Source organism: Parasteatoda tepidariorum, chromosome 8 (assembly GCF_043381705.1).
Source record: "Parasteatoda tepidariorum isolate YZ-2023 chromosome 8, CAS_Ptep_4.0, whole genome shotgun sequence".
NCBI classification, from domain to species: domain Eukaryota; kingdom Metazoa; phylum Arthropoda; class Arachnida; order Araneae; family Theridiidae; genus Parasteatoda; species Parasteatoda tepidariorum.
The window spans coordinates 12628832-12642681 of NC_092211.1; the positions used below are offsets into that span (position 1 = coordinate 12628832).

At 28.4% G+C, this 13850-nt stretch overlaps 1 protein-coding gene across 2 annotated transcripts in view; it reads left to right on the forward strand.

Moving 5' to 3' along the window:
- The window catches only part of LOC107439392 (G protein alpha s subunit), a 42947-nt gene that overhangs the window by 8931 nt on the left and 20166 nt on the right, over positions 1-13850 (forward strand). For both annotated transcript variants that reach the window (XM_043042822.2, XM_071184385.1), the window contains exons 2-4: positions 5118-5190; positions 7498-7552; positions 9654-9773. In XM_043042822.2, coding sequence (XP_042898756.1) covers positions 5118-5190; positions 7498-7552; positions 9654-9773 — 248 coding nt within the window. The remainder of the gene's footprint in view (positions 1-5117; positions 5191-7497; positions 7553-9653; positions 9774-13850) is intronic.

Sequence of the window (13850 nt, forward strand, 5' to 3'; positions counted from 1 at the left end):
GACCCTTTTTAGTAAAATATGGGAAAAAAGAATATAAAAAGTTGCCTTATAATGGCGGCAATATCCTTGAATTTCACAACTGCTTCAAAAAATGTAGCTTTTTCTTTTATATGTAATTCAAACTTTCAGTTTCTCAAAAAAAATTTTTTTTGTAATTAAAAACATTCAAAACAGCATGGTAAAAAAAAGTGGTATGGAGTTAACTACTAATTTTTGAAGTGTCTCTGTTCATACCACTTTTAAATTCGCGATCTCAACTCTCAAATACGCCATCTGGGGAGAAGACCAGTTCGATGTCTTAACCCTTTCCCACTCATCTTCTCAGTTGTTTAGGAATGTACTACGATATTTTTCCTTTTCATATTTATTTTTCACAAATATTTTTTTTAAATTTCCCTGACTCTTTCGTTTCAAACTGTGTTCAATGTAATTTCCAGCTCCTTAAAGTTTCCTAACTTGGAGAGTTTTAATATATTTGAAAATCAAGAAGGAAACTGACATACTTCCTTCTCCTGTGACTCTCCATACGCTAATGGTGAAAGCAGACGAAGTGTTGCCATAATTAGAGAACCCTGCTCTACGCCACCTATAAACCATTTAGATCACCAATAGTAAAAAAAGAGCCCATCTTTTGGACATGCTTTCCTTTCAGTTCTTGTTTTGAGGATTTCTGAAGAACGCATCAGCAGTTTTCATGGAATGTGATAAACATAGTCAGGGGTCTGCCGAGGGCAAATTTACTACCATTTAGTGGTACCTTCACAAATTCAACTTAAGGAAAAACGGTAGTTTCAGAAATAAAAAAGCTAGTTCTCATGTAAACTTCATTCTCTTTGCAATCATGGAAAAGATTAGCTTTTCTGCCAGCTGTCTTTTACAAAAAGGTGGCACATATTTGGTATGATAGTGCAACATGATAAGCTTAACCTTGAACTTTAAGCGAACTTTTTTCCGCTGAGTTTTTAAAATAAAACGACGAGGCCCTCCCTCTATAAGGAAGTCAAAATTCAAAAATTATCTTATACACAATTGAAAATTTATTCTAACCGACCTTTAGTTTTTCATGAACCATTTTCTTCTCTGTGAAACTTTTTTCTGTGTGACCCAGTTGAAAATGTTCTCATAATTTAAATAACTTTTAGTACTAGTACTGCTAAATGTATGTTTTTATTAAAATCAAGTTGAAATTTAACTATGGACAATTTTTATGGATTTTGAAATTTGGATACAATTTTTAGCCCAAAATTTTATAGTGCAAAATAGTTTTTGAACATATGGGGAAAATATATAGAAATTTGCCGGTCAAAAATGATTTTTATTTGTAGTGGCAATTTTTGAAAATATTTTCTTACTTTACCAAGTTTTTGTGGTGATTTTTTAATATAATTTTTAATTTTCTCAATTTATTTATGTTTAAATTTTCACAAAATAGGTACATCTTAAAAAAAACCTAGACAGGCCCCTGATAGTATGAATATCTCCATCATGATTTGAATCTTAGCAATCATGGAGATGGTTCTGCTTGTATAAAGATTGAATTTTTTGTTTGAAGTTAATTACTATAATATAGTCTTGAAATTTCATGCTAGCCAGATTTTTTTTCTCTGTCCGAGTTTAAGATTGTCTCTGAAAAGGGCATCTTTGCTCTCTCTTAAATTTAATCTCAGTAAATTTTTAAGCTTTAGGATAATCAGATGTAAATATAGCTAAGAAATTTGCACAGAAGTCTTAAAATATCTTTAGGTGTATCCAACTTTTAAACAGTTAATACTTTATCACAAGGATGGCAAGTTTCTTCCACATTTGGAAAAACCGCCTGAAAGAAAGGTTTATTTCAACCCAAGTGGAAGAAATTGTAAACTCTTATTAATAAAATTTTAACTGTTTATTATTGCAATCTAGTTTAAATAATATTATTTTCAAGTCATTCTAGAAAATTATTTCTAAATAAGTGGAAAAAGAAAGTGTCTTAAACTGTCCAAAACCCTTTTATTCAGATTATGCCACAATTTTAAAAAAAATATTGTGAAAAATAAAAGGTTAACTTTGGAACAAGAAACAAAATGAAGACAAGTTTTTATTTTATTAAAAAAGTTTATTATTATTTTTAATATTGCATTATTTATACTTATCCGAAATATAATTTATCAGTATTAGGAGCGTATTTATTCATATTTAAGGGATAATGTATTCTCTTTTGTTGTTCAATGAATTGTGGAGCTTTGAAAATTATAAATCTTTTTCTAATATATTATTTTTCTTTAATAAGTTAAATGTATGAAAAGTATAAGCAGGGGTCTGTCTAGGTTTTTCTGAGACGTACCTATTTTGTGAAAATTTAGACATAATTTGTGAAAAATTAAAAATTATATTTAAAAATCAACACAAAAATATGGTAAAAATATGGATTTATCGCTTCTTAAGGGATACAAAAATAAAATTTTAAGAAAAAGTATTTTGTGAAACTACCGTTTTTCCTAAAACTGAATTTGTGAAACTACCGTTTTTCCTAAAGTTGAATTTGTGAAGGTACCGCTAAACGGTAGTAAATTCGGCCTAGACAGACCCCTGNATGCGTAAAAGTTGGCAGGTATGCATATCTTTCAACATTTGAAGTTTGCAATTGAAGTACAACATTGAAATTTTTCAGGAGCAGTGAACAGCAATTTTTTTTAAACAAATAGAATTTTTGTAAAACTTTTGTTGGGGAAGCGGCAGTTTTTTCCTTCACAGAACTACCAACTACTACGCATTTTTAAATATATTTTAAACAGTGATGCATACTTATAAATTAAAGCTTTTACAATTTTGGTCAATTTTGCCAGAAATTTAAAAGCCTCATCACGAGGGAGGAGGAAGGTAGTGGTGTTTACATATGAACTTCTGAATCATATCCATGTAGTGGTGGCGAAAATAACTAATTTTTAAAACAAGGAATCAAACATTAAAACATTAACTTAGTTGCTACTCGAAGAAATTTTTCTAAAAGGCGTTGAAAGATAGCAGCCCTTATTCTATATATCTGTTAGAATTATTTATTAGCTTAATATTATCTCTGTATCACTCTATCTCATTATCTCTGTATTATCTCTATTTTATTCTGTATGTTTAAGTATTTAGGAAATTTATGCATCATACGGATGAATTTTAGATCTTTGTCAATATCTATTACTCGACGTAAACTAACTTACAAATGGATTAAATCAGTGTTCCCCAACCTTTTTATTACTGCCGACCTGTCAACGTTTGATGACAGGATAACCACTGCCCGCTGGGGGGGGCGTTGATTGTTTATATTTTAGATTATTTTGATTTATTAATTTTAATTTAATTGTATTTAAACATTCCTTCAAAATAAAATACAGTTACACCAAAAAATAAATATAAAGTGATTTAACATTTCAACTTACTAGAACGTTAAATCAATGAAAAGTCTGAGCTTGTTTCTTTGCAAGGAGACAGTTTCATCACATTAAAGAATTTATGTCACTACCTTCGGGGGCCACTTTTTTTAAAAATAAATAAAATTTCAATGGAACACAGATATTTTTAATTAGGGGTATACCCTAGGACAGTGTTTCCCAAACTTACGACTTTTGTGTACCCTTTTTTAATTTTTCGTAACGCTGTGTACCCCTAATAAAAAAAAGAATGTATTTTTTACTATAAAAAAATTGCACAAGTTAAAAATCACAATTGGCTGTTGACACCACTTATTATTTACTGTTAACTCTGCAAAAGATAGCCAATGGAAAAATATGTATTCGTAAATTTTCATGGCTAGCTTTATTTTTAAAAAAAAATGTGAAATTTTCGTTTGTTGTAAGACATTTTGCATAAGAACGCGTACCCCCGCTAAACTGCTCCTGTACCCCTGGGCGTACGCGTACTACACTTTGGGAAACACTGCCCTAGGAATTTAAATTTAGTTTCAATGAAATGGGCTGTCCGGTACCATTTGATCCTCGGTCCGGGGGTTGGGGAACACTGCTATATTGGACATATTTTGGTTGTAAAGTGACTGGAAAATATCGGGTGGATCTGATAATTCTAGATTGGACCAGTATTGGAAAAATAATGGCCCTTTGAACCATTATTGAGCCATATTCTTGAATGTTGGTCCAATGAGAAATCTATTTTGCTCCTAGGGACTATTCAGTCCTGGGGACTGAAATCAGTCTTTAGAAAATTTGTGGACTAAATTCCATTTATTAAATATCTCTTTCTAATTTTTTTTTAAAATCAAATTTCTTTTTTACTTTAAAAATGTATATATTAAATGTCACATTTTAATGAAAACATTGTTGTATTTTTCACAATTTTTTGGAAATGATCAAGTAATGATGTCAAACTGCTATGAAAGATTGGTGTTGGGACTTTTATTTATTTTGCTTTTGTTAATCTTATTCCTTAAGTTCTGACATTGAACTTCAACATCTGCTTGGGTAAACAAGATTTGTACTATTGCTGAGTCTAAACCTGCTTGAGTTGACATTCTCCTAAATGTATTGACATGATGGCTAAAGTTAAATTATTCCTTTTTTTTTCTTTTTTTTTGTAAAAAAATTATAATGATAGGACAAAATATATATATTAGTGTATTGAAAAGTAAGTAGGCATTGGTTTCTTATTCAGTAAATGAAATGAAAAGATATACTATAAGGCTAGCTGCTATTTTTGTTTTGGTTTCTCTAAAAAATAAATTAGTTAAGTAGGATAGAAAAAATAACCAAATTATTGATTTAAAAAGCAGACCATTATCAAAGAAAGGTAAATTTTAATGCCAGTGAGGTATTAATTTCGAAAAAATCTGGAAAATAAAACGCTGGACTGCATTAATTGGTCAAAAAGCTAGCTCAGTCTTCAAATTTTTTTATAGTAGTGCAAATGCAATTTCTATTGCTAAATATTTAAAGTTTGAAATGCTATTAGTCTTGTTTACATCTACTTTTGTTCACACATTATTTCATTCTAGAAAGGATAAAAAAACTTTTAACATTTTAAGTTACAGACATTTATATAAAGGAGTATATTGGTGAAGTAGTTTCTGAGAAACATGATAAAAGTTGGTGACTAATCATTTTGAAAAATAAGATGTTTCTGATTTTTTTTTTTAGGTGCTGGTGAGTCTGGCAAAAGCACAATAGTTAAACAGATGAGAATATTGCATGTGAATGGATTTAGTGAAGAGTAAGTTATTCATAAAATTTTTGCTTTGAAATTATTTGTTTTGAATTAAACTTTTTTTTTTAATCTCAATTTTTGAATTCCAAACATTGTTTATAAATTAAGTTCTTTTTAATTTAATCATTTAACGGTTTATTTTTTTTTGTTTAAATCAGGATAAACAAGTTTTTGTTAGTTTTTAACCATGGTTAAAACCAGACTTATATAAAATGAAAAACTTTCAGTGAAAAAAAGTCTCAAGCAATCTCACACAAGCAATTTATTGACTCTTGTAGCTAGTTAAAACTCTTTTGTCACCACCTAATTCGGATGAAATTTGTTCGAAAATCGCTTTTTTTTTTCTAAAAAGGGTTTTAATTTTTATAAAACTCTACATTGATTGTTACTTATATATTATTTTTGTTTTACATTTATTAGTTTTTTGATGATATGAAACTATTGATTTATCAAATTTTCTGTTATATCCGAATTTTATAAAATTGGCTGCAGGGATAAAGGTCCACAAGTTAGTGTATATTATGCATGTCTAAATAAAACCATCATGCCAAAAACCCAGGGTTTAAAAAAAAAACCGGATGGATTTTATTGGAATTTTTTAAGATATTTAACACTATCTTAACACTTTTTAGATTTAATTTTTAATTCAATAGAGAAAATTTTAATAAAAAGGAAACTTATATTTGAAAATAATAATTGAATTAAAGTAAAAAAGTTATAATGTAGTACCACCTTTTCATGCTGGTATTAATAAAAGACTCTTAAATTAATTCTTTATTTGAGTAAAAATCAAATCATAGTATTGGGATCGGAGTTTTCTGTTTTATTTATTTATTTTTAAACATTCATAAATTCAGGGCTGATTGTGCTCCGGAAAAAATCCGGATTTCCGGAATTTTTGCTAACAGTGATCCGNGTTTATTTTTTTTTGTTTAAATCAGGATAAACAAGTTTTTGTTAGTTTTTAACCATGGTTAAAACCAGACTTATATAAAATGAAAAACTTTCAGTGAAAAAAAGTCTCAAGCAATCTCACACAAGCAATTTATTGACTCTTGTAGCTAGTTAAAACTCTTTTGTCACCACCTAATTCGGATGAAATTTGTTCGAAAATCGCTTTTTTTTTTCTAAAAAGGGTTTTAATTTTTATAAAACTCTACATTGATTGTTACTTATATATTATTTTTGTTTTACATTTATTAGTTTTTTGATGATATGAAACTATTGATTTATCAAATTTTCTGTTATATCCGAATTTTATAAAATTGGCTGCAGGGATAAACGAATTTTAACCTTTTTTTATAGTATTAAAATTCAGCAATGACCTCAAATATTCCACAAGTTAGTGTATATTATGCCAAAAACCCAGGGTTTAAATAAAAACCGGGTGGATTTTATTGGAATTTTTTAAGATATTTAACACTATCTTAACACTTTTTAGATTAAATTTTTAATTCAATAGAGAAGTAAAAAAGTTTTAATGTAGTACCACCTTTTCATGCTGGTATTAATAAAAGACTCTTAAATTAATTCTTCATTTGAGTAAAAATCAAATCATAGTATATTGGGATCGGAGTTTTCTGTTTTATTTATTTTTTTTTAAACATTCATAAATTATAGCTTCATTTTTTAGTTATAAAGAAAGCCTTTTGCAGGTCAACTGACTGCAGGACTACTGTTTATTCAACAATTTTCTTAGTTTTTTTTAGGAGTTACTCTTCAATCTATTAGTTAGTTTTGATTTAAAAATTCCGGAATTAATATTTGAAATCCCTTAAATTTTATCGGTTAATCAATCTATTCTCTTTTATATTATTCTTTATTAATCTATTTTGATTATATTTATAAAAAACCCATTTGAGCCCATTTAGGGAGGGGGTTGATTTGATCAAAAATGAACCTCATAACATATTTTGTAATGAAAAATAAAAGGTGAAGATGAGAAACACTATTTTTTAGAGCAAAGTACTTTTTATTTCATTAAAAAAGCTGATAAGATTTCTGCTTGAAATTATTAAGAGTAGATTTTTTTTAGTATTAAAATAAAATTACATAATGGAAAAATAGCAATGGGTTTAACATTTCAGCTCTAAATTTCTATAAATTTATGTAAAAATTTTGAACTTTAAAAAAAAAAAAAATTATGTTTTCTGGTTGTCCTTTTGGGGTGAATTGTTTATCAACAAAATTTCAGCTATATGAATGGTAAGAGTACTTGCTGTAAAGTTTTTTTTATTTTATTAATTACTGTTTGAGATGTTTTCTGTTGTTGAATTGTCCTTTTCCTGACTGCTTTTATAAAATCTATTTCAGTGAAAGAAAACAGAAAATAGAAGATATTAAAAAGAATATCAGGGATGCAATATTGGTATGTACTTTTAAGCTTACTTTTTGCATTTAGCTACAGCTTAGATACCCAATCCACGACACTCGTAACAGAGACATTTTTTTTTAAAGGACATCTTCAGAAAATTAACAGAAATCTTCACTTAAAAATCTAATTGTACAGAACTAAATACAATAACATCAGACTGCTTGATACCAATTCAACAATGCAGTAAGACCGAGTTTGAGCTTTGTCAATGGTTTGAGTTAAGTTTCTATTATGAGGGCAGTTTTAAGGTACCTATGTAGAAGACTCCCACTAACCTTTAAAATTACAAAATTCAAGAAATTCAGTTCTACTGGTAACACATCTGCTTATATCTACTAAGAAAAGTGTCAGAAAAAAATTTTGAACTAGGAAATGTAAATTCATAGAAAGCATAACATTTTTAAAAATTCATGATTGTATTAAAAGTTAAACAGATTTGTAGGAAACAGGGTTTGAAAAATTCCAGTCCATCTATGTTTTTCATCAAAAACCTGGGGTTTATTGGGTTTTTGATGAAAACCAAGTTTTTTTTTTTTTCAAAAATACTTTTTAAAGTTTTAGATTGTTACACTATTATTTTTATTTCTTAAGAATAAGCAGATTGTTACATAAAAATTTAAATCTACTCAACTAAAAGATCCTTTGATTTTTAATAATCATTTTATTCAGTTAACATTGCTTCTTAATATACTGTTTTTAATTTTTGTTCAAATTTTTGCTTGCTTTAAAAATAGTTCACGTTTTTCACCAAAATGTTTAGTTACATTATGTAGTTTCCTAATAATGGGATTGGTTGGAAATGATTTTGTTTAAGTTCATCATAAAAGTAAATATAAAACACATTTGTTAATCTAGTAGTGAAATATAAAAACTTGTTGAAACAATTTTTTTTGTATGATTTAGACAAATTTCTTTATTTACTCTTTTTTTTAATATACATGAAAAAAATTGCTAATCTTAATTTCTGCACTTAATTTTACAATTCAATTTCAGTGAAATCGTTAAAAATGGAATGCAGATTAGTTTCACTTTTACAATCTGAATGACATTAACTTATAACAATCTGAAAATGTTTTTAAAAAAATAAAATATGCCGACCCGGGTTGGCAAAAATTGCCTAGTAATTCTTTGGCGACCCCTGTTAATTAATACAATTTTATCTGTGCTTACATTATAATCAAATTGCTTTTTATAATTTTTTTATTTAAAGTTTTTTTTTAGGAAGTTAAATAATTGGCACTGTCACTGGTGGTATATGTATATTCAAAGTACTTAATTTTAAGTCCATAAAAGTGCTTAATTTTTGCTTAATATTTGGAACCCTGAAATTACATAATGTAAATATTTATCATGATACATCTTTAAGGTTGAAGTATCTTCTAAAAGATGATCTAAATTCAAATCAGCGAAGAAAAAAAATTATGTCATATAACAGGAACTAAGATTTTATTTTAACTCATCAACACTTACCCTGCTTTATATTGTTATTCGTTAAAATTTTATCGGAAGTTGCCACTCAGACTATTTTTAAATAATAAGTCACTGACAGATTTTATATTCGAGAAAAAAGACAAGGTAGTTCTCTTGCTTAACCCAAGATCTATTTCTATAAACTGCTGATCATTTCTTAGTCTTAGTTTTTATCAGTACAAACCATGCTAGGTGTAATTTTGCTTGCATAGGCTTGGGCCATTTAAAAAAAAAAATTCCAATCAAATTTAAAAGAATTTAATTTAAATTTTAGCTGTCACATAATCTTAATCTGTAAACTGTCACCTATGACAAGTACAAAGGGAATGAGAAAGTTGATTCAGGCATAAAACCAAATTGATTAATCTTCTATATAGCTGTTATTCTGTCTATATAGCTGTTAAAAACCGGAATAAGAGAAAGTCATCAGTAGCATGCATAGTCGCATTGGTGAATGAAAAAAAATATTGATATTTACTTCCAACTAGTGACTGTTGACACTCAACAAAAAATATGTACATTTACCAGATTTAAGATAACACTTTTTCTTCTCCATTGATGCACTTGTCTAGTTATGTAACTCAGTCGAATGTTTTCTGATAAATGAAATTTTTTTCCCTTACAGACTATAACAGGAGCAATGAGCACGCTTTCCCCTCCTGTTCCTCTTGAAAATCCAGACAACCAATGGAGAGTAGACTATATTCAAGATGTTGCCAGTAATCCAGACTTTGACTATCCTCCAGTAAGTGCTGAGATCATAGAGTAGACATTATGCCTGAAACGTGAAACTGTACACTCACACCATGTTACAAGGCCAGGGTCAAACATTTTCAATGTTCATAGAGTGGTTTTAAATCGTAACAATGCTAATATACAAGTGATTGGAAGTAGCACATTACAAATACTGTACATTACAAACTACTGTAGTCGTTACTTTTCTTTATATTTTGTAGTGTAGCGTGCTACTTTTTCTAAAAAAAAGTTGTGTAGTAAGTAGTGCAATACAAAAAAAACAATAGTTGGTAGCGACCACATGGCAGAATCTCAGTGACACAACGACATTGTTGCAGAACGTTACAAAGTTCTTGCAGAAAGATTTTTCTTTTGAAAAGTAAAAATCAGAATTTTCATCAGAAATTTACTTGTAATATTTGAATAATTAGCATTTAGATAATCACTTTTTGATGCTCTCAATTTAAGCCGATAGTAACGTAAATCAATGTAATGTTTCGATTGAATTTTCGGCAGTTATTGATTTTCACGTGGTTTTTAAATATCCCGATGTATTTTAAACAATATGGGAAGTTCGAATCTTGTATTTTAGTATTTACTTTTTAAAGCAATGATTCCATCGATTTTTTGACAGTTATTGCTATTGATTTCTCCATAGTTTTTAAATCTGATATATTTTATACAGTATTATTTATTGCAATAACCTAATCTCAAAACGAAACATACATTTGAGGAGTCCGATTCGCGTGATTTCATCAGTTATCTTTATTTCAGCAATTGCTTCTATGGATTTCATGATTTATTATTTATTTTTTTTATTGTGATTATTATTTACAAAATGCAAAAAATGAAATAATTAGTGTGTTTTCTCCCTCTACAAAATGCGAAAATATCACCCATGATATTAGATTAAAAAATTATTACACATTCAGATAAAATAANAACGAAGGGCCGCACATGTATTGAGACATGTTAATGACAAATGTAGTAATGTTTATTTAACATTAGCGTTCTATTTTTTTATCAATAAACTTTGTAATATATTTGTAAAAAATTAAAGGTGTTCATTTTTAGAATTCATTCAAAAATAAAAAAACTTATACTTTTTTTTTTTTACAAAAAAAATTGCTATTTTTATCATATGAAAAATAGATTTATCAAAATAAATAAACTTTGATGAAAAGAAATGTTTTTTTTTTAATCATATCATGCAATACGAAAATTCATTTTAGAATTACGGGGCGCATCCAGAAAGTAAGTTTCCGTATTTTTTTTTTTTAAAAAAGAACTCATACTTTCAGGAACATATTTATTGGCAACAACTACAGCAATGTCTCAGCTATTTTCCAACATAGCCACCACCAGAATTGAGACACTTGTCGTATCGTGGGATCAATTTTTGTATTCCTCTGTCGTAGACAACTCTTCGTCGTTGCCAAAACGCTCACCGGAGGACAGGAATTTCTTGAGGTGCAAGAAAACATGAAAATCGCTGGGAGCAAGATCAGGGCTGTAGGGTGGATGATCAAACAATTCCGAGCCAAATTTCATCAAAACAGCTGCTGTGCGTCGAGCTGTATGTGAAAGAGCGTTGTCATGGAGGAGCACAACACCTGCAGTAAGCATTCCACACCTCTTGTTTTGAATGGCACGTCGCATTTCCGCAGTGTTTCACAGTAACGGTTGGCGCTTACTGTTTCACAACGTGGTTCCATTCACAGACGGCAGAGTTCTACGACAGATGGATACAAAAGTTGAACCCATGATACGACAAGTGTCTCAATTCTATGTTGCTATGTTGAAAAATAGCTGAAACATTGCTGTACTTATTGGCCAAAAATATGTTCCTGAAAGTATGAGTTCTTTTCTTTTAAAAAAATAGGGAAACTTACTTTCTGGATACGCTTCGTAAATTCTAATAAATAAAAAAAAAACTGCAATGCCCACAGAACGAAAGTAGGAAAAATTTTTGTCATAATCAAGTAATATAAATTCAAATTAAATATTTTAATTGAAGAAAATTTATAGGTTTTTAACAAAAGCCTAAAATAAAAAAACTGTTATAGTATAGGAAAATAAAATTCAATGCTTATTTTGTAATGTACTTTATTATTTCATTTTATTAATTATTAGATTTTTTTATATCGTAAAAAAATTTTTTTTATGGAAAAAGATCACTTTAGCAACAAAAAATTGAAATCTTAACTACAAACAGTGAGCAGTTTAAAAATTCACGTTTTCCGCCATTTTATGAATTTCTCAAGTTGCAATAACATTGCATTTAAATTAGGGATGTAACGAGTATTTGGCCCTTCTGTGAAAAATTCAGTTGGTTGAATGATCAGTCAAATATTCAGCAGAATATTTTTTAGAAATGTATTTTTCTAAGTTCTTTTTATTTTTGAATTTTTATAGATATTACTTTTTTTTTAAAATTATAATCAGACAAGTCAATTTTGTCATTTTTTCGATACTTTGAGAATTGAGAAGGATTTTTTCCCCATTTTTTGCTGTTTTTATTATAACCCAGCATTTCAACAGAACTTCTCATACTATTAATTTATTATCACTCTTTCCCTATACTGTAATATAAATAACCAGTAACATAGAAAAGTGTGATTTTCAGTATTAAAGTTTTGTTTTTGGAACTAAAAAAAATTTGTTTTTTCTGTTTTTCCTTTTTAGGCATTTTTATTATGACTCAGCATTTTTTTAAAAAATAAAGTTGCTAATAAAATTTATTTTATAGCAATTTTTTTTCTTCTAAAATTATAGCAATAAGAAGAATTTAAATTGCGATTTTCAGCATTAGATTTTCATTAAAAAAATTAAGTACGTTTTTTCTAACTTTTTATTTTTTTTTAATAAAAAAAAAACTTTTTTTAGACGTTTTTATTATAACGCAGTAATTTTTAATAGCATTTCTGTTGACTTAATTCTTGGCTTTTTCTGGTAATTGGAAAACTGAGATGTTCAGCTTTAAAATTTTCTTTCAAAAATTAAGATTGATCTTTATGTTCTCTGTTTCGCTTTTTGACATTTTCAAAAACGTTCTTGATTGGCCTTATTTTTTAGAGTTAATTTATGAATACGTTTTTCCAGGAAATATTTTTCTGAGCATTGAAATTTCAGTTTCAGTGATGCTATGCTGCTAAAAGATTTTGCTATTTGGCCCCAAGTGTACGGCGTTCAGTCGATTTTTCTTCTTTTTTTTTAACGAATATTTGGTTTTTGACCAAATCACAATTCACTACCACATTCGACCAAATCATATTCATTGCGGAAAAATAACAAGGATTTACGATAAAACTGCACCAAAATACTGTATCAAAAAGTGATTATTTAATTGCGCGATTAACAATCACGTGCCGTAATAACATCATAGTTAAATAACGGGATCGTCAAAATCATGTGGAAAAAGTATAGAAATAATTGGGTGAAAAAATTACTTATATTTATGCTGAACTCAGCACGAATAAAGCTTGTCAAATGCTTGATTTAAAATTTGCATGTCGTAATAGAATAATTGGAATTTTCTATGATATGTGGGAACGCATAGCAATAACTGCCGAAGAAAATTGTTGGAAAAAACGAAAGAATTGCAAAAAAAAAAGATAAAAAATCACTTAGATTTAAGATGAAATCGTCACAAATAAAGGGCACCAAAAAGTGATTATTTAAATGGGCGATCTGAAACTCGCTTCGTAATAAAAATTCGGGATTTCCGAAATCACTTAGAAAAGCGGAAATAACTGTTTAAAAAAAATCATTTATATTTATGATAAAATTGGCTTGAAGAAAGCGCATTAAACGTACATTTACTAAAGAATCTGTTATAATTGATTGTGTCAAAACGTGATGACTTAAAAGTGCGATTAAAAATTGCCATTTTTTAAACTTTTTTTATTGTGTTTAGAAGTTCTCGCGGGCCGCACTTCAGTAGTCGAAGGGCCGCATTTGGGCCGCAGGTTGTGTACCCCTACTATACAAAATGCGAAAATATCACCCATGATATTAGAATAAAAAATTTTAACATATTCAGTTAAAATAATTATATATGTATATATTTAATATTTTTTGTAAACAC